Genomic DNA, 22,467 nt, shown 5'->3' on the forward strand with positions numbered 1-22,467 from the left:
CTTGGCTGTCACTAGTGCTGTGATGAATTGATACCTCTGTTTTCCATTCAGTTCAAGTAGTTCCACACCCAAAATCATTTTTGTAAACACTATCAGAGAGGCATTGAAGAATCTATAAGGTTAACTGTCGTTCTGAATCAGTTCAAATGCATTTTATTAAGATGTGACTTTAATATTCAAATAAACTGTTAAATAAGTTATACTGACGGGGGGAGCAGGCTCATAGTTTAACAGAGAAGGAGCTGCCACAGGAGCAGCCGTGATCAGCCTGCGGATTCTTGAGCACTTGGAAGGTGGAGCGGATCAGCTCCTGGGTGAAGTCCACGGTGGACCCTTTCACAAACTCCAAGCTGTCCTGATCCACGATTATGCCCACTCCTCCCTGCTCAAACACTCTGAAAGAAGAGCAGAGTGGAGATTTGACTGAATTAGCAACAAAAAATAGGGAAAAACAAAACAAATGTCTTGAAAGTGAGACTCGAGGCAGTTTACCTGTCATCTTCAGTCTTGTCACTAACAACAGAAAACTTGTACTGGAACCCGGAGCAGCCTCCTCCCTCCACGTGTATTCTCAGGTACTCGCCCTTCTCCATGATTTCCCCGAGTCTCTGGATTAAAGGAGGACATGAGTGTGATGAATGGGGAGCAAAACACACAAGAAACAGCTGTACACGTGAAGTGGCAGTGGCTGCATGCCAGTGGTTTTCACATAAAATGATGATAATCGAGCTGCTCCACAGTCGACACAGGCTCAGCAGAGGGGTTTCTGAAATGTTAGTCAACACACATTAACACAGTCCCTATAAATACACCCACTTCCGCCCAATCCTCATTAACTCCTCTGTCACTGAAACGGCGTCCTGTAGCTGATAGTTTCTGGCCTTCCTGGCTTTCCGTACAGGTATCGAGACAAAATTCTACACAACAAACGGCTCCTTCAATTTGAATTTTCAGACATGAGAAGACTTTGTGGCTCCATCGTGGGCATGTGCTGACCTTCACACATGAGTCAGTGAGGTGTACTTTATCCTCAGATGGACCTGACACCGCTGGCTTCTCCTGGGATGCAGCGCTGCTGAGTCGCCGAAGCCCCGCTGCGTAATGGGGCAGGGGGGGTTGAGGGACCCGGTGTGACTGTTGGCTCACATTAAGATTGTTCAGAAGAGTAGATGCCCTGCAAAACATTGACATTGTGTTCAGATCGCAACGCATGAATACAGAAGGACGTGTAACGTTACCTTACTGGCACCACTTCTAGCTAAGTAGTTACTCAACGGTGACGTGAAGGCTAGCATACTAACTACCAGCTAAAAAAATAAACACACGGTTTCTTCTTCCCCATGAGTCAGTTTATAAATTGTGGTTTTGTTCTGCGAGATCCCTAATGGCACACAAAAAAACTAACATTACCTGGCTAGGGTCAATACTTTTGACTTTGACGCAGTTATCATAGCTCCTCTCACGAATGACATCTTCCACAACAAATGGAGAAAACTACCACCCCCAACACTAGACATGCCCTTATTGGTACAATACGGCGATTTGATTCGTCATTTAACCTGCCAATCTTGAGGTATTCCGGTTCTGTCCCGGATGTATTTTGGCGTTATATTCCCTGATTTTGTCTACCAGGTACAGCTCTCGCCGTGTGTGTCCCGCCCCCAGCAATGTATCTACCAATTAAAGCGCAGGAAGCAGGGTCTCTACAACGAGAGGAGTTTCCTGACAGGCTAAATTTCGGGCGCTAAAAACAGTCGTTCATGATAAATAGGCGTTACACCGATCGCGTGATACAAGGAAATAAAAGGTGCAAGGCGGCCGTAGTTCTGCAGGAAACTGACGGAAGCACTTTAAAGGTACAGTTTGTTCATTCACAGTGTCTTATATTTCTTTGTCACTAAACTAATTAGAATTACTCTGTGTGTGTGTTTGCGTTGTTTAGTAAAGCACCAGATAGTCGAAGATAATTTCTGCTTCGTTGTGTTCAACTTTGTAATCACTGCTATCGCTAATGCTGGGGACGTTTGTGGAGACAAACAAGAAGTCATATGATTTGACACTTTCTGCTGACTGTTCAAAGTCAGAACTTGTCTGGAAATGTTTTCTCCTGTCGCGTAATGGATATTTTCTCATTTCAGGGTCACAGAAACAAACAAAAGAAAGAAACATGGATGTCCGCACCGGTTTCATCGTTGTGTTGTGCTTGATGGGATTCACCTGTGCGCACCCAGTCAAGTTCTTGGACTGCGGTGAGTTTCACTTGCCAACTGATATCCTTACATTTGACAAGCAGATCGTTACAAGTGTTTTTGCTTTTCACATTGATGTTAGCTAAACGTTCAGCTATCAAAAACAGCTATTAATATTTTGTTTAAGCGTTTGATTCAGTGTTTCAGCACTAATTGGCTCGTTTAATCCCCGGATCTACAATCATCCCGTAAGGGTCACATGACCTGAACACGATTTAGCAAAAGCGCTTTGCCATTAACGCCTCCCGCTTCAAGCAGTTGTGGTTTTACATTGTTCTTTTAATAGTTTCTGTTTGGTCAGAAATGACTCTTAAAAAATGCTTAATCCTACATTTCCCACAATGCAGCAGTCTTTGATTAGATCCCTGCTAACATCATCAGGCTTACATCCTTTTTCCAGGCTTTGATAAAGCTTCTCCCAGAGCCACAAGAGGGTGATTACTCATCACAGTATGAACCATACAGGCATGATGAGCAGGTGTTGAGTCGGATTGGGTCAAATAGTCGCTTATAATTAGATTGCTAAAGCAGTGGTTCTCAAAGTTTTTTGTTGTTGTTGTTGTTTTTCAAAGATATTGTACTCTTTCATGTTTCTCTTCAGGCTCCTCCACTGGCAAAGTGGCCATCGTGGACATTAACCCTTGTACAAGTGAGCCATGCCAGCTACACAAAGGAGAGTCCTACAGTGTCAATGTGACATTCAACAGCGGTATGGGGCACCATGTATTTTTAGAAATACTTTAACAAACAGTGGAAACATCAATGCATATTTTCAAACTTTCAATCTCACCATCATGTTATCTGTCGTAGCTGTGGAGAGCCAGACGAGCAAGGCAGTGGTTCACGGTATTATTGCAGGAGTTCCCGTCCCCTTTCCCATTCCCATTGAAGATGGCTGCAAGTCTGGAATCCAGTGTCCCATCCAGAAGCAGCAGAATTATCACTATGTGAACTCCCTTCCTGTGAAGTCTGAGTATCCCGCGGTAAGTGACACTAGCAACAATCCCTTTTCAAAGGTTTTCCTTTTCCATTAGTGTTCAAACGGCAGTTCCAGTCCTTTTATACTGAAAATGATTGCCCATTTCTGTGCTTAGTTCAACAAATCTACAAAAAGGTATACATAACTCTATTAATTGGTGGAAGATTTTGTTTATTTTGATAGCAATAAGTTCGCAAAGGTATCCTGATCCTTAAATATCCCTTCTATGAAGAACTATAATAACTGAATAAATGTACTTAGCTACATGCCACCATTGGAAATTAGACCAAGATGTTTACAGATTCTTTTATATTCATTCAAAAAGTGAGACTAAGATGAGGCAAACATTATGAGTTGTTCACTGGTTATATTACAGCACCTGCTTTTACAGTTAATCATACAACATTTGACACACAAGCTGAACTGATGATGTGTCAGTGTCGGTATGCCCCCAGTATATTAACACCATGTTTGGTTAAACTGTGACTCTGTGGATGCTCAGAGGTGTTAGGTTTTATTCTTTCACTTCCTCATACTTACATACTTACTTTTTTTTTAAAATACAAATTAAATTGTTCACTAACGTCTCTGTTTCTAGATTAAACTGGTTGTGGAGTGGGAACTGAGAGACGACAACAAAAAGGACTTGTTCTGCATCCGGTTCCCAGTTCAGATCGTGAGCTGAACTACCAGCAGTACCTCTGACTGACCGGTGTTTGTTTGTCTCGTTTCTTTCTTTTAAAAGGGATTCAGCTTTGAGTAAAAACCTAAACAAGAATGTGAATGCCTCTAATTAAGATCTCATTTTATTCATTCATCAAAAAGATTTTAAGATGTATGTCTCTCACTAGTTTGCAAGACTTTGCCACACACACACACACACACACACACACACACACACACACACACACACACACACACGCCTCAAATCCTGCTAAACTAAGTGGCTGATTTTTGCTGCCGTCTCCCGAAAAGCCATTTTTAAGAGTTGTGGAATAACACAGTTCATGTTTGTGTGAATGATCCTGAACTACATTCCACCTGAGTGCAAATGTCTTGTCTTACTGGCTGCTGTGTAGTCAGGAAAGGAACATGCAATTCTTTCTTTGCCAAAACGTTTTGTAATATTTCTTACTGACCTTGTTCTGCTATAAAAGATGGGACTGGAATATGGGAATTAAATTCTAATAAAGAAATCTAATGTGTTCAAGTTGCATTATGAGTGATCATAATTATTAAATCTTGATGCAAAAATTACAGCACTTGTCAGCTCACCTTATCTTGCCTGGCTGGACAGACTCACATGAGCTCGATGACTTCTCCCCTTGTATCAATATGCACTCTTATCTATTGTAGATGGTTACTGATGTGGTGGGGAAAAAAAAAAAAAGACTTGCCATAATTCTGAGATTTTATTGGTCTGAGCAATGGTCAGCAGCAAGGAATAACAGTATGAATGCAAAGAGAACACATCCTCATAACACTCAAGTAGGATCATAACCAGGTCATATACACAATAAACAAAAGCAGCTCCTGAAGTGCAAAAAATGCTGTGTATTCTGACCAAATGAATCAGTTTAAGTTTAAAGACGACACCACTCTAAAAAATATTTAAACCTCCACAAGCATAGCTTTGATACTGTCACAGCCTAAGTTTGAAATACAAGCTTGAGTTGCAATGACTGCTGTATGGAGAGAAAGAAAAATATATATCCAAACACAATTAACTTAACTGGTATTAAATACAGTGCCATCTTCGTTTATGACACAACTTTGCAAATAAGTTTTTGTTTCTGAACTTGTTATCCATTTGAAAGGACCATCATCATCAATACAAAATGAGTAAAACAATGACTTTGTTTTTTTGTACTTTTCTAACCAAAAGTCAGTCATTAAGGCAGTTTACATGAGTAGAGCTGAAAGAATATAGCTTTGGCTCTTTCACTGAGACACCCGCTGAGGAAGTTGGGTATATTTGATCAGTTATCAGGTCACAGCTTTAGTGCAAGCGAGGCAGAAGGGGGAGCTGGATCAATAAATCACACACCTTGCTGCTTCTTTTTTCTCGTCATTCTGAGGAGTACAAAAGGTGCAGAATCCTCAAACGCTGCACAGTTACAAATTTGTTACATGTGGACGCTGGAAGAACTTTCCACAGTAAAGTCAACAACACAATGTTGCAACGGAGCCCATACAGCCAATCCCCAGCAGTCCCCAAAGTAACTAACATGAATTCATTCAATGGTACGAAAGTCAGAACAAAGCAAAGTTGATAGGGCAGGGCGACCCTTATTGTAGTGGTAGCTAGGCAGGTGGATGTCACATAATAGGCTATAATATTTGACCATACTTGGTTATTATTGGCTCATATCCAAATGCACCCACATCAACAACCTTTATTCCACTTGTACATCTTTTGCAGCATCCTGGCCCTTTTTTATTGTCCGTTTTGCTTGAGTCTCTCCAGCCGCTGGAGCAAAGCGTTCCCGAAGGCTTCTCTGTAACCCGGACTCAGCGTGTCCAGAAGCGAGTAAACAGTCTCGTGATACTGGGTGCTCAAATCCTCGTCCACTTGATCAAAGGCATATCCCACCACCTGTGTGGTAGAGTGATTTACAGTGAAAACTGGCATGGGGTCTGAAACGTGCATACAATGTGTCTCACTTTAAATGCATCTTACCCGCAGTCCTGCCTCTGTGAGCTCCAGACAATACCGGTTTCCCTCTCTCGTCTCCACGTTGATGTAGGCCACATCTGACGCGCTGTTGAGACTCTGTGACACGTGCATTTCAGAAACGGCGAAAAGCACGTCATTGACGACCGCTTCTGCCTCCAATCTCATGTCCTTGACGTCACCGAGCACAACACAGTCGTCATCAAATGAAGAGACGATGGATTCCTCAGGCTGGCAGTCTACCTCCATCCCCTACAACAGACAAGCAATGCGATTCACTCCGCTGGAACCTCACACTTTTAAAATTTGCTGACTAACACATTGATAGAAAGAGTTCTCCACGTCCACAGTGACACTTCAGAAACCCTGTAGTTAACCAGGACTGAGTCAGCCCTCGACTGCCATGACAACCAGCTATTTTTATTGGACTTAACACCCCTGCTATGTATCATCTTCACAGAGACAGTGGTAAAGCAGGAGAATGTCTTTTACATCACATCTGTGATATCTGATCATAAACCTTTCAAAACATAGATTTGTCCATGTGTGAACCAGCTGCAGAGCATCACAACATGTTTCCTGGAGGAAACCTTTCTCAAAAGAAAAAAGCAGAACTGAAACAAACATGCAGCTGACTGAATTATCTGTTTTAAGAGCAATGTGGACTATTTAAACACATCCTTTATGAGTCGCTGTTTGAGTGAGGAAAGATTAAACCAATATAAACTTATGGAGGACCTTGACCGACATGTCGTCAACTTCCTGAACTAAATACAGTTGCTGGAACAGATCAATGGGTATTTCCCAACCAGTCATCAATACTCAACACAGACTGAGAGAGAAAACTTGTATACCATGAAAATAAGCCATTGTTTCACATCTACACATTCACTCCTTAGGACTGATACACTTTTTCAATCAGCTGAATTGCTGAATGAAATTGTTTTGGCCCATTTATGTCATGGAGTGCTCTGCCGTGCCTTCCTGCGTGAGACCTTTTCCTGCATGTCAGCTGTTCCTTCACATCTGTCTTCGTCATGGTTCACTCTGCTGGCTGGATGCCTTCACTGGCAACGAGCCGTCATTAATGTGACTGCTGATTGTGCAAACATGCAGAAACCTTTACTTAACCTGTTCTTTCCAAACTGTTGAGCTGATGTGGATGTTACAGGTGAGACAGAAGATCTGTCGTTTTTGTGGGAGGAGAAAGTATTATTATGATTTACTTCGTAATTCGAATTTAAACTGACATACAGTGCCAGTAAGTGTAGGCTCCAAGTTGTCTGAACCCCCCCAAAAAACCCACTTTAATCATTTTTACAAAACATTTGTAATTTCTTAGTTTAAATAAAGATTAAATGATAGTTTAAGACCTACTGGCAGATACATCCCCATTCAGTAGTGGAGGAAATAAAAGATGAAAACCCATGAAAACATAAGAAATTACAAGCAACGACACTGCTCTGAAAATATTATTTTAGCTACAGTACATAAGCATCATCAGCAAGTTGTACTGCTGTAATTGTAAGTATCAAAATTTGATTTACAATGAGTGTTATATTATTATATTGTATTCATAGATCAGTATTGTTGCATTTTTTGTTGCAGGTGGTCGAGGTGGAGCTGATTTTTTTTTAACTATTTCATATAGTGTTGAGTAGTTTCATCTACCCTCAGCAGCCTTCCTGTGTAGGACGCTCATGCATAATATGTATGGTTAATGTACCTACGTACATCATAATTGGTATTAGATCAAGGTGTTTCATGCAAACGTTGTACTTCGGCTAATTCATATTCCGACAGTCATCTAGACAGATCTACTCTTGGAAACTTGGATGCTAACAAGGCAAACATCTGCACCGTTTTGGGATAAACTTAAGGAAAACTAAGCATGACCCGGCTAACGGTAGCCAAACAATTCACGGTTCTGCGAGCAATAAACGTATTTCAACATTCTCTCTACATCTCAAACGTGCATATTTACTGTAACTACAACGATAATCGCACGTTTGTTCTGATTATGTTTCAAAAATCATCTCTAACATAACTGCGTTCATTTTTCTCACCTCCTCGCTGGTTGTATTCTTCCGGCTTGTGGAAGCTTCCAGCCCAGTCGGAGCTCTCCGTGGACAAGGTTCGGTCAAATGAGCGTCAGCTAACGTTGGCCAGATAACTGCTGGGGCTCAAATGTGTGAACAGCCAGTAACTGTAGTGACATTAAAACACACAGCGACCTGTTTCTGCTGTAACTGCTTTGTGCCTAAATAACCACCTGCATAAATCTTGACCAAGTAACTGTCTCGCGGACCACGCAGTTCCGCCATGTTATGACGTCATTGTCTAATCCCACCCTGGAGTGTGTAGGCTCAATTGGTGCGGAGTCATGAAAGTGTTTGTAAACAACTCAGTCAGAAGGTAACTTGGGAGCTGCAGGAGCATCTTCCCCTACGTTTAGTTACTCTTGTGTCGGTGTGTCGCGCTGGTGTATCTATGTGTAGAGTTTTATCAGCGTGCTTTTCTTATGTGAGGGTAGATGACTTGAGAAATGTTGGATTTTAGGTTAGCTAGCCAGCTAACTAGCGAGCATGTACCACTATAAGCTTAACCTGACGTTAGCCGGCCATGCTAATGTTAACTCACTGTGCTGATAGGAGCGGTTCATTGGCTAGCGGTGCTGGCCTCATACCTGCTAGCCGGCTAGTTAGCCAAATGACATGCCTTTGTCTAGCCAGACGTCAAAGCGCAGCTACCGTCTCTCTATGACAGCTCCGTTTAATAAACATAGCTAAGGGTAGCTATTGACCAGCACGTCTGTGGCATGCTAACAGGTATTTCGCAAGTGTGTTTGGCTAACGTTAGCTAACACTGGCTCTAGAATGGGAAATAAGTGTCAGCTTAGAACAACACTAATGTTATCGGGACATTTTATGCGACTATATTATAAAGCTACTCAGGAGAAGTTGAAAACAGTCTCTGTCTTAAACTGACGCGTCAATGGAGCTTGCTTTCGTCTGTGCTGTAAACATTATTTCGTGTGAAGTCTCAAGTTGTCTCAAGTATAAAATTACCAAGGGGCGCCATATGTGTGTCTTTCCATAGGCGCAGCAAACTGGAGTCGGACCAATTCTCACACACATCCCCGAGTGTCAACACATCCTCTAAAGTGTCCCTAATCTTGGGATATGAAGGGTGTTTGAGCTCACGATTTCTCAATGTCTTTAAATCGACAGGATGACACGACTGTAACAGCAGTGATTAAATCATAGCAGTTTGAGTAGCTATAGCATTCCGGTTGCACAACCTTAAGATCCATTTCATCACCTGTGTACTGTTCACCCACTGAGTTAAGATGCCTTGGCCATTTTCGGAGTCCATCAAGAAGCGGGCCTGCAGATACCTCCTGCATCGGTACCTTGGCAACTTTCTGCAGGAGAAACTGAGCTTAGATCAGCTCAGTTTAGACCTCTATCAAGGCACTGGATCGCTTGCACAAGTGCCATTGGATAAATGGGTATGTGTGATGTTACCTTTGTGTCAGCAGAGTAATTTCTTAGATTTAAACAGAATCAGCATGAATGAAGAGAAGCTTCAGCATTATTTCTTATTCCTCAGTCACTCAATGAGCTGCTCGAGACTGCAGACGCCCCTTTTGAAGTAATCGCAGGGTTCATCCAGACAATCTCTCTCACTGTCCCATGGGCAGCACTGCTGCAGGAAAACTGCGCCCTGGAGGTCAAGGGGTTGGAGATGGTGCTCAGACCAAGACCAAGAGTAGGTAAGGAGAGATTCTACTGTGTGGCACTACATCACCATCTGTGAAAAAGGTTTTAGATTCATGGAAAAGTGTTGGGAAGACATAATTTGTTTACATGTGAACAGGTTGATAGCTAATGACAGTGTAACCTGTTTTTCCAGCATCTGGCACTGAGCCCATGTACTGGTCCAGTTTCATGACAAGCAGCATGCAGCTTGCCAAAGAATGTCTGAGTCAGAAACTCACTGACGATATGGGAGAGAGCTTCCAGCCTTTTGAGGGATTAGAGAAGTTTGCAGAAACGATAGAAACAGGTACATTATGTCTATACTGTCAGGCAACATTTAGAGAGGTTTCCATCCTCGTGTTTTGTAAAGTAATTTCTTTTAATTTCCTATCTTGCAGTTCTGAGAAGAGTTAAAGTGACATTTTTGGATACTGTCCTCAGAGTTGAACACATTCCAGAAAATTCGAAAACTGGAATTGCCCTCGAGATTCGAATCAACAAGTAAGTCAACGGGACGTCAGGCTTCTTCCAAGAAATTCTAAGCTGATTTCCAGTATCAGAATCCATTATTAATGTCCTCTCATAAATTAAGAAATCTATAAGCGATAAGAAAGGAATGCTGTTGATTAATGAATATAGTACATACACAGGGATGCCTCCACCTAATTGTCTTTTGCGGTTGCTTTCAGGATTGTATACTGTGATGAAACCGGCGAGGAGAGTTCAAACGTTAATGTGCATCAGCCAACCACATTCGCGCATAAAAACTTGCAGATGGAAGGCATCACCGTGTTTTGGGATGAGTTTTCAGATGTGTCTCGCGCTGGTTGTAAATCTTCACCCACTCCAACGGTTGGTGTAGCGAGTCTTTGACATTTGGCATAAAAGCGTTCTATGTGCAAGCCTTTTAAAGATATGTGTGTGTGTTATTTTGCAGGAAACTGAGCCAAAGCTCTCCCCAAGCTGGAATCCTAAAATTATATGTGAGCCTCATCCCCAGTTCACAGAGCCCGTATCCTCCACAACACCCTTTGAACCTGTGCAGGTTGGGAGCCTCGGTGGTAAAATAGAGCTGTCCCTCACTCTGAAAAATAACTTGGCTATGCCTGGAGCAAAGGTAAAGAACCATTTTTTAATTACAGAAAAGTGACTCAGTGTTATAAACAAATGATAACTCCTCTTAACCAGAATGTTCTACATGCTTCCTTTCAGCTGGATGTTGTTGGACATATTGACACACTTACTATTCTGCTCTCCCCACGGCAAGTCCATCTTCTTCTGGACTTGTTTGGAGCGTTCTCTGGCGGAGGTGAGCACCCCTCTTTTGATAGATGATGGAAACCACTTGGATCAAACAGGGTAAGAACGTCACCAAATGAGTTATTTAGAAATATAGTGAATAAACTATTTCTTATTCTTTGTGCGCAGGTTCACAGGAATGGTCTAAGGATAGAAAGAGCCGACCCATACAGCAGGAGGATGAGTATCGGCTGCATATGGAACTAAACCGCTGTCTGAAGAAGGACACCGCTGTGCCAGGGACAGACCCCGACCTCTTCGAGAGCCAGACCACCAGAACTGTGTCCAGTCGAGGTTGGACTGAAACACTGTCCTCTAACCCCTGATCTTTCTGAGAAATCAGATATTGTGGTTGCATCTCACTAATGAAATGTGTTCTCCCTTGGTCTGTTTATTTATTTTTCAACACATCTGGTGTAGATGACGTATTCTTCTCCATGGCAGACATGGACATGTCACATAGCCTGTCATCCCTTCCTCCCCTGGGAGAACCACCCACAGTTGACTTGGATTTATCACTTAATAGCAACTACTCTGCCTCTCCAGGAGAGTCTCCCTCTGGAAATGCAACAGTAGGTCACAATGTAATTTAATCTTTGCACTGACAAAATTAGGAGGTACACAGATGACCATTTTCAGTTTGGATGTTTTTGTTTGTGTGATTTATCAGATCATATCTGTATTTGTAGGCTCTCTGGGATGATTACATGGATGTACCACGCCAAAGAGAAAAGCAGACGAATGAAACTCCCGTCCAATCGCGGGATTCACAACTCCCTCAAAAATTACTGAGGCAGGCTTGTAAGTATCACAGTATATCAGTGTATTTTGACACATTTTACAAGAAAAGAGAAGAGGTTACAGGTTTTCATTCATATGGATTGGACTGTTGAGATTTCTTTATCTGTGTAGTTTTATTGCCTTAAAACCAATATCTGGTCTGAGTTTCATGTGAATAGCTGCATTGGATATATGTTTGATGAAACAAATGCTGACGTGTTGAATACCCACTGTATGTCAGCATATCTGTCTGATAAAATCTTTTATCAGTGGTTGAAGATACGACAACCAGTGAAAAGTGTTTAAGCCTACAAACACTGAAATGAAATATCAAGTATTTATATCTGCCATTGTTGTATTTCAGCCCATCCATCCAAAACCCATGGCGATGAGTCACGACCAGAGCTGGTGTTAAGGTTGACACTGAGTAGCCTGACTATCTCGGTCCTCCACATCGACCCGCTGCCGCCTCCAGATGCTGCTCCCAGTCCCCTTGGCCCGATGGCTGCACACTTCTTCAGCACGGTGGGCCCTGGCCATCTCTCCCCAGCTGCTCTGCTTCAGTCTCGGACAGTGTTTAACCAGGCCTGCCCCCACGACCATCTCAGGTGCACTTTTATTTTTCACCAACAGGACAGATTTGTCCTTTAAGTGTTCGATGTGGGCCTAATCTGGGCTTATATTTGCAGGTTTGTTGGACAGGGCTTGAAGATAAACTACGAACACTGTCAGGGATCCAGCTTGCGGACTTTCAGTACTGACATCTCCCTTAACCAGATGGAGTTTCTGGAGTGTCTGTTCCCCTCTGAGTCTGTCAGTAGTGGTTCCCAAAGAGGCATTCAGTACACTGAGGTTAGAGTTTCAAGCCTGTTGGTCTAAACTGTTGTTCTTCACTGAGCTTTGGTTGGTTAAACACTGCATATACTTTCAGTATGCCTGAAACTACTGAATGTACACCTGAAAGTTGGAGGTGGCATGACATTAAGAGTGTTTCTCACTTGTTTCTCTGTCACACCTCAGCTCCTGACATTTGACACCACAGCCAGTGCTGATGCGCCGCTTACCACCTGCCTTCACCTGCTTTACAAACAGGCCGAGCGCAGAGGCCCTCAGGTGACAGCATTTGTTAGTCCAACATGAAACCGTAGCACTGAACACTGAACACTCAAGCACATTATCTGCACGTTGTTTGGCTTCTGCTCAATCAATCCTTCGGTTCTCTGCGCAGGGCGGCCAGGTTCGCCTCAGCACTATTCCCAGGAAAGCTGAGATCCAGGTGGAGCTGGGCCCTGTGCGGTGTGAGCTGGACATCAGCATCGTAGACCGTCTCAACTCATTGCTACAACCTCAGAAGCTGGCCACCACAGAGTTGATGGCCTCCCACATGTACACATCCTATAATAAACATGTCAGCTTGGTAAGGGCATCCCAAGAGTTATTCATTTAAGATTACACTTTTTAAAATATGAATATCTCAGATATGATAATATAATGTCATAATAATAATGATTATTATAACCCAGGAAGTGATTGTCACAACTGATTGTCTTAAACTTAGTTTAAAAAAGCTGTTTCTACAACATATATATAATCCAATCCTTTGTCTCTTTAAACTTGTTTCACAGCACAAGGCCTTTACAGAGGTTTTCCTTGATGACAGCCATACTCCTACCAATTGTCATGTCTCGCTGACTGTCAATGCCCCAGTGCTTGGCCTTGCAATCCGCTTCCCCATCCCTGACCTGCGCTCAGATCAGGAGAGGGGCCCTTGGTTCAAGAAGTCCCTGCAGAAGGAAGTTCTTTACCTGGAGCTGGAGGATCTGGAAGTGAAAACAGAGTTCATGGGCGGCAGCTCTCCTGACCAAACCAAAATGGAGCTCACTTTCAGGGAGCTTATTGGTATGTGATTTTAAAGGGAGCCAAATTTAAACTGAAGAAACAGCTGTTCTTCAGCTGACGACTTACTCTTTACTGCTTTTTGCTTCGCACAGGGAAGTTTCAGGAGGAGCCAGATCAGCCAGCTGCCCGCTTCCTCAGAGTGTCCCACACCATGGACGGAGACATGACATCATCTGAGAGTGTGAAATTCGATTGGCCAAGGTAAGTTTATCTGACCAACCTCAGACTGATTGTCCAGTCAGAGAGCATCTCTCAGGGATATTCATCTGCCTGAGCAGGATTGTGCTGAAGATGAACCCCACCGCAGTCCACTCCATCCTTGAGCGGGTGACGGCTGAAGATGACGAGGGGGCTGAGGACCATTCCCTTGAAGAGGAAGAAGAGGAAGGGGCTGCCCATTCACTGAAGGATGTGTGTGACTTTGGGAAACCAGAACCGTCACCCTTTTCATCACGAAGGGTTATGTATGAGAACGAAGAGGTAGGCCATGGCTAAAGGGCCACATTCATTTAAGTGTTAATATACAGCCAAATACTGTATATATTATGACATTTTTAAGTCTTTAAATGCAACATTTTTCCATTTAAACATTAAGTAATTGTACTGGAGCCCAAATCAGTTGCTAAATATTGCATCTTAGAGTTTATTCAGTGGTAAACATAACACCTGAGCAAGTCAGTTCTCTGTACAGCGTCTCAATCTGAAACCTGCAGTGTGGAAGTTTTGTCTCCCCCTCCTGGCAGTGAGAGTAACTACACAAACATTTTCTCCATGCTTATGACACCATAGACTTCACCATGCTGCCAGTTGCTGTAGCCTTCTCCGTTGCAATGGTTGCTTCCCCCTTCAGCTCTGGCATACCAGACATCAGATTCAAAAACTTCAGGATATTGCAAAATGCAGAGAATCAGCATTGTGTGAACTCGTTCGGCAGAAGCTTGAACATAACCAATTTCATTTATATGAAAAAGTCATGCACTCCAGCTTGAACATTAATAACACATTATCAAACCTTCAGTTATGCTACAAATAATAATTGAAGAATTCTTCTAGGTTTGATGACGGCATTGCTCTAAAGCAGGTGAACATATTTGCATTCAGGAGCGAGGATATCCTGTAGCCATTGTATTCAAATGTATGACTGACGCATCATTATGCAAACGCCAACACGAGCACTGCTTTGCATGACTTACCTGTTGACAGAGCGAGTGGCGACGAGCCCGCGTTTAGAAAATCTTTGTTTTTATTGCAGATGGTCATTCCTGGTGATGTCGCTGAGATGACAGAGTTCCAGGAAAAAACCATGAACAACTCTCGCTTCATCCTTGAGTTGTGTTTCCCCAATGTGCAATTAGTCCTCCCCAGCAAGGCGTTCTATGAAAAACTACACAACAGGTACAGAATTTGTAATATGATACAAAACGGCAGGATTAGACAATTAGTACAACAAAAACCTGGAAGACTCTTCACTTTGATCAGATACCTATTAAGATACTTAACCTCTACCTTGTTCCATAAGTAAGAATATATATTCTCAATATTTTAGGATAAACAATGACCTGCTGCTATGGGAGCCCACCGCTCCATCTCCAGTGGAGACAGTGGAAAGCATGCCATATGGAGTTGGACTCTCTGTCGCCAGTCAGTTGATCAACACTTACTCCAAGGACAGCTTCAGCCAGTTCCGCTCCACTGGTCCCGAGGGTGAGACAAGAAACGTTTACCATGAATTTGCATTGGGTCAGGCTATTCTAATTGAAACATCTAATGTGAAGATGTCCTGTTTGTCATGTCATGTTTAAAGTTCACTGACGTGCTTTGTGTTGTGCTCTCAGATGAGACCAGTGGGTCAGAGGAGGAGACCATGCACTATTACTCTCCTGCCTGTGACCTTGGCCTCAGGTCCCGCAAGAAGAAAAAGCCCAAAGTCCAGAGCAAGACCTCTCAGAGCCTGTTCTCTGTCATCCTCAGTGTCAATCATGGCCTGGTGGCGCTTCAGACCAACGCTAAGGTAAACACATGCTTCTTGATATCACTTCCCATCTTCATAGTTTGAAGCAGACATTTCCTATATCTTCTTTTATGGATGTGGGATTAAACGTCAATCTTTTTTTCCCAGAAGGAGGATAAAACTGTACTGAAAAACAAACATGGCGAATTCTGGCTGGAGGTGAAGAACGCTGTACTGTTCAGTGTGACGCAGTACGAAGGATATAAAGACCAACACTACATCTGTTTCCACACTAGCAATATTTGCATGTACCATCAAGGTAAACCAGCATTCACTATACTATTACTCTTATGCTGTTGTGTATGAGTTACGTTTTGACTTAAAAGTAGAGTATTGCTATTACAGCCACTGTACTTTGTCTACATTCATGTACTCACTGATGATGTTAACCTGCTCAGGACTTGTGGATGGAGGCCCATCTGGCTCAGACATCAAGCTGCCCTGCAGGACACATCCCCACTGGTTAGAGCCAACTATCTACCAATCAGAGACACCTCCTGAGCGATCCTCAACACCCTCGGAGGGTATTGGTCTGGAGGCCCGCAGCATGGTGTCTGTCGCTGTCAAAATCTCAGCACAGAATGCAGAACGCAATGTCAAGGTAGAGCATTCGAACCACTGATGGATAATGATGGGACCTGACTTTCTAGTTGCTTTAGAAACGATTTTGTTGTGGTCAACAAAGTACCAGCGTCATGGCTGATTGTGACCAACAACATCCTTTGTCTGTTGAGCAATGGTGGATTGTTGAGACTTCTAAAATGAGCAAGCATCTTGAGTGACATGTTGCATAGGTCAGTGAGTTGTAAGCAGCGCCGTGTAAAGTCTGGGGGGAAAAAAACAACAGAATTTTTTGAGTCCCCTTAGATGTACCATGTGACTCCATGGCCTGTAGATGGGGCTGTTGTCAAAGTGGAAATGATTTTCTTGAATACTCTGACCTTAAATCTTGACCTTAAACCACCTCTGGTTTCATGCAGCACAGACTTAATGTGTTTGGCAGAACTGGTGTTTAAAGTATCAGTCAGCCTCCGTTTTGTTTTCTGCTCTCTGTGGTGATTTGGGCCTTTTTATGCAGGAGTTTCTGGTTGCTGTTGGAGTGAGAGGAGCCACACTCCAGCACAGAGTGGTCCCTCCCAGTCTCAGCTGGTATGACCAGGTAGGGCAGGATGGAGCTACCGCTTCATTTTTATAAAACCTCTCTCATTCTTTTGCCTTCACATAGATGTCCAGAGAAGGTTTGAAGGAAATCTAATGCAGTGAAATCACACATGTAATCTTATTGGTGGATCATTCACAACAGATTGTTGACTTCCTGAATGTTTCCGATGAGCCTGTGTTGGGTTACGCCCCTCCTATGTCTGTCACCACCCTACATTTACACCTGTGGAGCTGCTCTCTAGACTACAGGTAAAGTAGACTTCAGGCCTCCCTGTAAACACTTGCTTGTGATCTGTCTGTGTAGTGTAATGTGTCATTTGTTTTTCTCTTGACAGACCCCTTTACCTGCCGCTCAGATCACTGCTGGTGGTAGAGACTTTCAGCATCTCCAGCAGCGTCTCTTTAGACCACTCTTCCTCCACACTCAGGTATGAAAGGGCGACTGCTTTTGCCTCTGAGTTACAGTAAAAGTTGCCTTTGCTGAGTGTAATATGTTGTGCACAGGATCATTTTGGACGAAGCGGCTCTCTTCCTCTCAGACAAGAGTAATGCCGTCTCTGTCAATCTAGCACGTGGTAGGTTGACTCCAGTGATGATTTTGAAGAAGCCACTCGAAATGCTTAAATGCATCTTTGACCGATGTGTGCGTTTGTGTTTTTCACAGACTATGTCCAGGTGGTAGACATGGGAACACTGGAGCTCAGGATTACAGCTGTCAAACCTGGACTGGATGGAAAGTTGGTAAGAGTTGTCTCTGAAAAACATCAGTGTTTGAAACGTTTTCCCGCAGAAAAACTTCATTCTTCACTGTTTCTTGGGTGATAGTCAGAGCCCAGATTTGAGCTGCGCTGCTCCAGTGACGTCATTCACATCAGAACATGTTCGGACTCCTGTGCCGCCCTCATGAACCTTATCCAGTATGTAGCCAGCTATGGAGACCTGCTGCCTCCTGCAGAACCGGAGACCAAGCACAGCAGCACGACACAAAGAACCAAGGTCAGCAGTGATATCAGCATCAGGCAGTATTACGCACTTACAACAGGGTCCCGCATGCTTAGCTTGAGTGTACTTTTGGACAGGTGGAGTTTCCTAGCCGGCCCCCATCTCAGACCCCCCTGCTCGCAGAGACTGAGCAGCAGATGCTGCAGGATCTGATGAGTGAAGCTATGGAGGAGACTGACGGGCAGCATGCAGCAGGGCTGCAGCAGAATGGTGAAGACTTCGCTCAGTAAAGTTTCAAGTTTTAACTCTGTGAATGATGGAACTTAAATAGATTTTGTACTTTTTCGACACATCAACAGGTGCACATGAGGAGCAGAATCAAGACCACGACCCGCCTCGCTCAGACCTGTTCTTGTTCCCGGATGAGAGTGGGAACTTTAACCAGGATTCAAGCCCCACTTACCCCATGCTGCACTCTCCTCTCATCACTCCTGTCCCTAACCTGACCCAAGAGACTGATGACTTCTGTATCCTTGAGACACCAGGTTCCAGAGGAGAGGTCAGGACTCACTCACACAGCTATGGCTGCGTAACAAAGAGACTGAAAGTCTGTGTTAGCTCACTAATAAGCCATGTGTGTTTCAGGATGTTGATCAGGAGCCAGTGGTGAAGCAGCTTACTTTAGACCCTGTGGAAATCAAAGATGATCACTTCAGTCAGCCTCTGGATGGGAGTGATTCCAGCCGTGGAGCCCTGAACGTTCCCATCCCAGAGGTGCGCTACCTCATCAAGGAGATCTCCGTCGTCTGGCACCTCTATGGTGGGAAAGACTTTGGGAGTATGATTTTCACAGCATCTCCTGCAAGAAGCCGGGGGTGAGCCAATAACTGTGTAACTGATCAAAACTGTATTAGATGTGCTCAAAAGGAAAAACAGGCTTGTTTAATTTTTTATCCTTCTTTTGACCTTGCAGGTCTACACCTCATAGCTCTCCCTCCCAAACTCCAGTCAGACAGGCCAAGGCCTCAGGACGGGCAGGAGGTGGAAGAGGAAGGAACCCTGACGTCCTGATGGAGATACAGCTCAGCAAGGTAGAGTTCCTTGGCATAGAATGAGTGTTTGTGCCCTCACACAGATCACATATATACCTTGAGTCTTTTACCTTTCCCCCAGGTGAGATTTCAGCACGAGGTGTACCCACAGACCCAGGTGGCTTCTGGGCCAGCGATGGATCAGCCAGTGTCCCGGCAGGTGTTCGTTGTGCAGGACTTGGAGATTCGAGACAGACTGGCTACCTCACAGATGAACAAGTTTCTCTACTTGTATTCTAGCAAGGAAATGCCCCGAAAAGCTCATTCTAACATGGTGAGGAAGGCGACACGCACATTAACCCACTCAAGTGTTGGGCTGCTGTAACGTCTTCTGTGCTTCTGGTCTCAGTTGACAGTTAAGGCGCTGCACATGTGTCCTGAGTCGGGCCAGGCTCCCCAAGAGTGCTGTTTGCGTGTTTCCCTGATGCCTCTTCGCCTCAATATCGATCAGGTGAAAGATACAGATGAATTTTCCAGCCAGTCAAACAGTCATGTTTCAGCGTCTTCAGTAACATTGTTGAATGACAGCCTTGTTTTTTGCTTGTTTGAAGGATGCACTGTTCTTCTTGAAGGATTTCTTTACCAGTCTCGCTACAGAAGTTGAGTTTTTCTCACCGCCTGTTCAAGAAGGTCAAATTCATTATTCGTACATTCAGCTCAAGCATAATTTCACATAACCCTGACTTTCAGATACTGACTCCTGACCGTATTTTGTTCCACAGCTGTCTGTGTTTCCACAAAAAAAGTGGCTGCCCCGGAGATCTCCTGCAGCTTCTCCAAGCACGCCGGCAGCAGCCAGGACCCGGCGCCAATCATCTCCGTGCCTGCTCAGAGACGTTTGAGCCACAATGGCTTCTCCACATCTGGCAGGGAGGAAGTGATGGACAGTGAAGCGTCAGCTCCTTCTTTCACAGACCAGCCCATCTTCTTTAGGTCAGGGTTAAATAACTAAATAAGGGAACCGCTTTTGAAGAAATGGCCTGTCTGCGTTTGTTAATGTTTTCTTCTCTGAACAGGGAGTTTCGGTTTACCTCGGAGGTTCCCATTCGCCTGGACTACCATGGGAAACACGTTTCAATGGAGCAGGTACATGGTCTAAGAGGGATATGTGTTAGTTCCACATTATTTTATTTGTGTTTTAAAGAATGATTTTACGACTGCTCTGTTTCAGGGAACATTTGCAGGGATCATTATCGGGTTGACACAGCTTAATTGTTCAGAGCTGAAACTGAGGCGTTTGTGCTACAGACAAGGGTACGTTTAAACGTCTTCACACACCACAGTACATAATATATGCCTTTCAAGAGTGTGATTTGGTAATTGAAGAGAACCAATCGGGAAACTAATACTTGGCTGTCTCTCAGATTATTAGGGGTGGATAAGCTGTTTTCTTATGCAATAAATGAGTGGCTGAATGACATAAAGAAGAACCAGCTACCAGGACTGCTGGGCGGTGTGGGACCGATTCACTCTCTGGTACAACTAGGTGAGGACACAAGTTCTGAACCAAGTCACTGGGGTCGTGGGGTTGTCACATGAACTTACATTTCATAGTGTGCTTTAATGATTATCATAACTGCTCAAAGCCGTAATGAGCTGGAGCTTCTACTGGTGAACATTGTATTTCTGTCATTACCATTTTTGTTGATTCAGGTGCATCTCAGGTAATGCATTTCTGTAGTTTTAAGACGAATGTTCTGTTCAGTTCAGGGATTCAGGGACTTGGTCTGGCTCCCCATTGAGCAGTACAGGAAAGATGGTCGAATAGTCCGAGGGTTTCAGCGAGGCACCGCCTCCTTTGGAACGTCTACTGCTATGGCTGCTCTGGAGCTCACCAACAGGATGGTGCGGACCATCCAGGTAAACTCCACTGCGAGTTAAGAGTCTGTCTTCACCTCTGACGCCTTCATGAATCATCAGTCAAATCTATCGTCATGTGTGTCATCTTTAGGCAGCAGCGGAGACGGCCTATGACATGGTGTCTCCAGTGCCCGATGAGAGAGACACAAAGAGGATAAAACGGTTCTCCCATTATGGACTGGCTCATCAGCCTGTTGACCTGAGGGAGGGTGTCGCCAAAGCCTATACTGTGGTGAAAGAGGTGAATATATAGATATATTTTCACTTCACTCACATTAGTGGAAAGAAACTCTTAACAAGGATTTAATGTTTCCATCTACAGGGGATCACAGACACAGCACTGACCATCTATGACACAGCCACCCGGGAGCACGAGCAGCGTGGGATGACGGGAGCAGTGGGTGGAGTTCTCCGCCAGCTGCCCCCTGCAGTGGTCAAACCACTCATCATGGCCACAGAAGCCACCTCCAATGTCTTGGGTGGGATGAGGAACCAGATTCACCCCGATGCGCGCCAGGAGGAGTCTCAGAAATGGAGGCAGGGCGAGGAATAGTTCTTATTGCCACCTGAAACCAATGACTGTGCAGAAGCAGCAGCCAGTTGATGCCCTGGAATCTTTCCTCCAGAGCATTTTTGAGGAGTAACACGTCAGAGGTGCATATACAACCCCAGTGTAGATAAACCGTTCATCTCATGGCAATTTGAGCTACTGTGATTCAGCTTGTGTCAGCTTACCAGTTCCCTCACAGTGCCTTCATGGTTATCAGCATCGTCCAGCTGTACATTCAATCAAAGGGATGTATGTGTAGTGATGAGTTCAGGAGCCACATGTTGTCTTCATGTGGATCACGTGCTGTTGTGGGATAGATGACGGCATTATAAATACAAAATCATGAAGTAATGAAGAAATTGGCTCTAGTCTCATGACATGCTAACATTTGCTTCATTCTCAGACAGCTCTGTTTACATGTGTGTTGTTCAGTTCTCTTACCCTGCTTGGTGTCAACAAAGGCTAATGCTGTAGGTGTATTGACCCTTAATTTATATAACACGGACTGTATGTGGGCCTTGTTATTTACTGTAAATATTCCTAATGTGTAACATTTCATGCAAATATTAACAGAACAAGGACAGAAAGTTAGTCATTGTGTAATTTCTGTAATCAGCACTTTTAAGTGACTTGAAGGGTTACTCAAATGAATGACAGATGGGAAGATGACCCAAATTTGGTTCACGAGTTTCTCAACTTTACTTTGAGCTGTGGTCAGTGTTTTTTGGAAAAGCTGCTGTTCTGAAAAGCTGCTTTTCAAAATTAGAAACAGTTTCAGATGTTTAATCTGTCAGTCTGCTGCTCACATTTTCACACCGCTGACACAAGGAACTGTATCTACTCAAAATCTTGAAAGCAAAGTCTTAATATCCTGAGCAATTGATTTTTTTTTAAGTGTTTGAATATTGATATTTGGTGTGTTGTGTTGCAAACCTTTGATTTGCCCATTATCTTCTTTGTGTGGACAGGATGATATTTCTTGTACATAAATGTACAGTTGACTGATGAATTTGTATTAAAAGCATGAAAGGGAAATAAAAATGGTTAAATCCACATGAGTACAGTGTGTTGGGGTGTGGTTGTGTTTGTCACAAACTGAAGTCTTTCCAGTGTGTTAAATCTGAGAAAATTTGGCAAGAAAAAAAAAACGTGTTTGTTGCATGTATGGATGAGGTTTTGTTATGGTGAAAATGTTTATAATCGATTTTAAA

General features: G+C 43.7%; 4 protein-coding genes across 5 annotated transcripts; 2 read left to right on the forward strand and 2 right to left on the reverse strand.

Annotated features, from left to right (window-relative positions):
• Positions 1 to 150: 150 nt before the first annotated feature.
• On the reverse strand, positions 151 to 1,509 carry isca2 (iron-sulfur cluster assembly 2). The gene is made up of 4 exons (XM_070978933.1): positions 1,411 to 1,509; positions 997 to 1,174; positions 493 to 608; positions 151 to 395 (listed from the first exon to the last, which is right to left on the reverse strand). Exons 1-4 carry the CDS (start codon positions 1,470 to 1,472, stop codon positions 221 to 223), a joined length of 531 nt encoding a protein of 176 aa, XP_070835034.1. The 5' UTR covers positions 1,473 to 1,509; the 3' UTR covers positions 151 to 220.
• Positions 1,510 to 1,776: 267 nt separating this feature from the next.
• LOC139342206 (NPC intracellular cholesterol transporter 2-like) lies at positions 1,777 to 4,442 on the forward strand. Its single transcript, XM_070979187.1, has 5 exons — positions 1,777 to 1,856; positions 2,139 to 2,249; positions 2,851 to 2,958; positions 3,060 to 3,232; positions 3,827 to 4,442. The coding sequence occupies exons 2-5, from the start codon at positions 2,168 to 2,170 to the stop codon at positions 3,911 to 3,913; spliced, it is 450 nt and encodes a 149-aa protein (XP_070835288.1). The 5' UTR covers positions 1,777 to 1,856; positions 2,139 to 2,167; the 3' UTR covers positions 3,914 to 4,442.
• Positions 4,443 to 4,625: 183 nt separating this feature from the next.
• gskip (gsk3b interacting protein) lies at positions 4,626 to 8,108 on the reverse strand. Its single transcript, XM_070978712.1, has 3 exons — positions 7,969 to 8,108; positions 5,909 to 6,154; positions 4,626 to 5,824 (listed from the first exon to the last, which is right to left on the reverse strand). Exons 2-3 carry the CDS (start codon positions 6,149 to 6,151, stop codon positions 5,666 to 5,668), a joined length of 402 nt encoding a protein of 133 aa, XP_070834813.1. The 5' UTR covers positions 6,152 to 6,154; positions 7,969 to 8,108; the 3' UTR covers positions 4,626 to 5,665.
• A 152-nt stretch (positions 8,109 to 8,260) lies between these two features.
• atg2b (autophagy related 2B) lies at positions 8,261 to 22,315 on the forward strand. Of its 2 annotated transcripts, XM_070978710.1 has the most exons (43): positions 8,261 to 8,317; positions 9,002 to 9,413; positions 9,515 to 9,677; positions 9,818 to 9,970; positions 10,062 to 10,164; positions 10,353 to 10,515; positions 10,601 to 10,780; positions 10,876 to 10,972; positions 11,092 to 11,256; positions 11,383 to 11,534; positions 11,652 to 11,763; positions 12,107 to 12,350; positions 12,432 to 12,594; positions 12,763 to 12,855; positions 12,971 to 13,159; positions 13,368 to 13,641; positions 13,734 to 13,842; positions 13,920 to 14,121; positions 14,894 to 15,036; positions 15,188 to 15,345; positions 15,477 to 15,652; positions 15,761 to 15,911; positions 16,051 to 16,253; positions 16,731 to 16,811; positions 16,956 to 17,062; positions 17,149 to 17,241; positions 17,318 to 17,388; positions 17,478 to 17,554; positions 17,639 to 17,809; positions 17,893 to 18,025; positions 18,115 to 18,314; positions 18,401 to 18,630; positions 18,729 to 18,846; positions 18,929 to 19,120; positions 19,196 to 19,297; positions 19,398 to 19,476; positions 19,569 to 19,779; positions 19,863 to 19,932; positions 20,018 to 20,100; positions 20,211 to 20,332; positions 20,552 to 20,706; positions 20,798 to 20,947; positions 21,029 to 22,315. In XM_070978710.1, the coding sequence occupies exons 2-43, from the start codon at positions 9,252 to 9,254 to the stop codon at positions 21,257 to 21,259; spliced, it is 6,231 nt and encodes a 2,076-aa protein (XP_070834811.1). In that variant the 5' UTR covers positions 8,261 to 8,317; positions 9,002 to 9,251; the 3' UTR covers positions 21,260 to 22,315. The 2 variants fall into 2 exon arrangements, with proteins under 2 accessions (XP_070834811.1, XP_070834812.1); XM_070978711.1 differs by having other exon boundaries at positions 8,309 to 9,413.
• Positions 22,316 to 22,467: the final 152 nt, after the last annotated feature.

This window comes from Chaetodon trifascialis, chromosome 14, assembly GCF_039877785.1.
Source record: "Chaetodon trifascialis isolate fChaTrf1 chromosome 14, fChaTrf1.hap1, whole genome shotgun sequence".
Taxonomy (NCBI): domain Eukaryota; kingdom Metazoa; phylum Chordata; class Actinopteri; order Chaetodontiformes; family Chaetodontidae; genus Chaetodon; species Chaetodon trifascialis.

What these genes read in the sequence shown, in the direction of transcription:
- atg2b (XM_070978710.1), top strand. Translation starts at nt 9,252, where the DNA reads ATGCCTTGGCCATTTTCGGAGTCCATCAAGAAGCGGGCCTGCAGATAC. An exon ending in TGCAGAAACGATAGAAACAG is followed by an intron (nt 9,971 to 10,061) that starts GTACATTATGTC and finishes CCTATCTTGCAG; the next exon opens with TTCTGAGAAGAGTTAAAGTG. An exon ending in ATAATAAACATGTCAGCTTG is followed by an intron (nt 13,160 to 13,367) that starts GTAAGGGCATCC and finishes CTTGTTTCACAG; the next exon opens with CACAAGGCCTTTACAGAGGT.
- LOC139342206 (XM_070979187.1), top strand. Translation starts at nt 2,168, where the DNA reads ATGGATGTCCGCACCGGTTTCATCGTTGTGTTGTGCTTGATGGGATTC. An exon ending in AGTCAAGTTCTTGGACTGCG is followed by an intron (nt 2,250 to 2,850) that starts GTGAGTTTCACT and finishes GTTTCTCTTCAG; the next exon opens with GCTCCTCCACTGGCAAAGTG. An exon ending in TGAAGTCTGAGTATCCCGCG is followed by an intron (nt 3,233 to 3,826) that starts GTAAGTGACACT and finishes CTCTGTTTCTAG; the next exon opens with ATTAAACTGGTTGTGGAGTG.
- gskip (XM_070978712.1), bottom strand. Translation starts at nt 6,151, where the DNA reads ATGGAGGTAGACTGCCAGCCTGAGGAATCCATCGTCTCTTCATTTGAT. An exon ending in TCACAGAGGCAGGACTGCGG is followed by an intron (nt 5,825 to 5,908) that starts GTAAGATGCATT and finishes TCTACCACACAG; the next exon opens with GTGGTGGGATATGCCTTTGA.
- isca2 (XM_070978933.1), bottom strand. Translation starts at nt 1,472, where the DNA reads ATGTCATTCGTGAGAGGAGCTATGATAACTGCGTCAAAGTCAAAAGTA. An exon ending in AAAGTATTGACCCTAGCCAG is followed by an intron (nt 1,175 to 1,410) that starts GTAATGTTAGTT and finishes AATGTTTTGCAG; the next exon opens with GGCATCTACTCTTCTGAACA. An exon ending in GACAAGACTGAAGATGACAG is followed by an intron (nt 396 to 492) that starts GTAAACTGCCTC and finishes CTCTTCTTTCAG; the next exon opens with AGTGTTTGAGCAGGGAGGAG.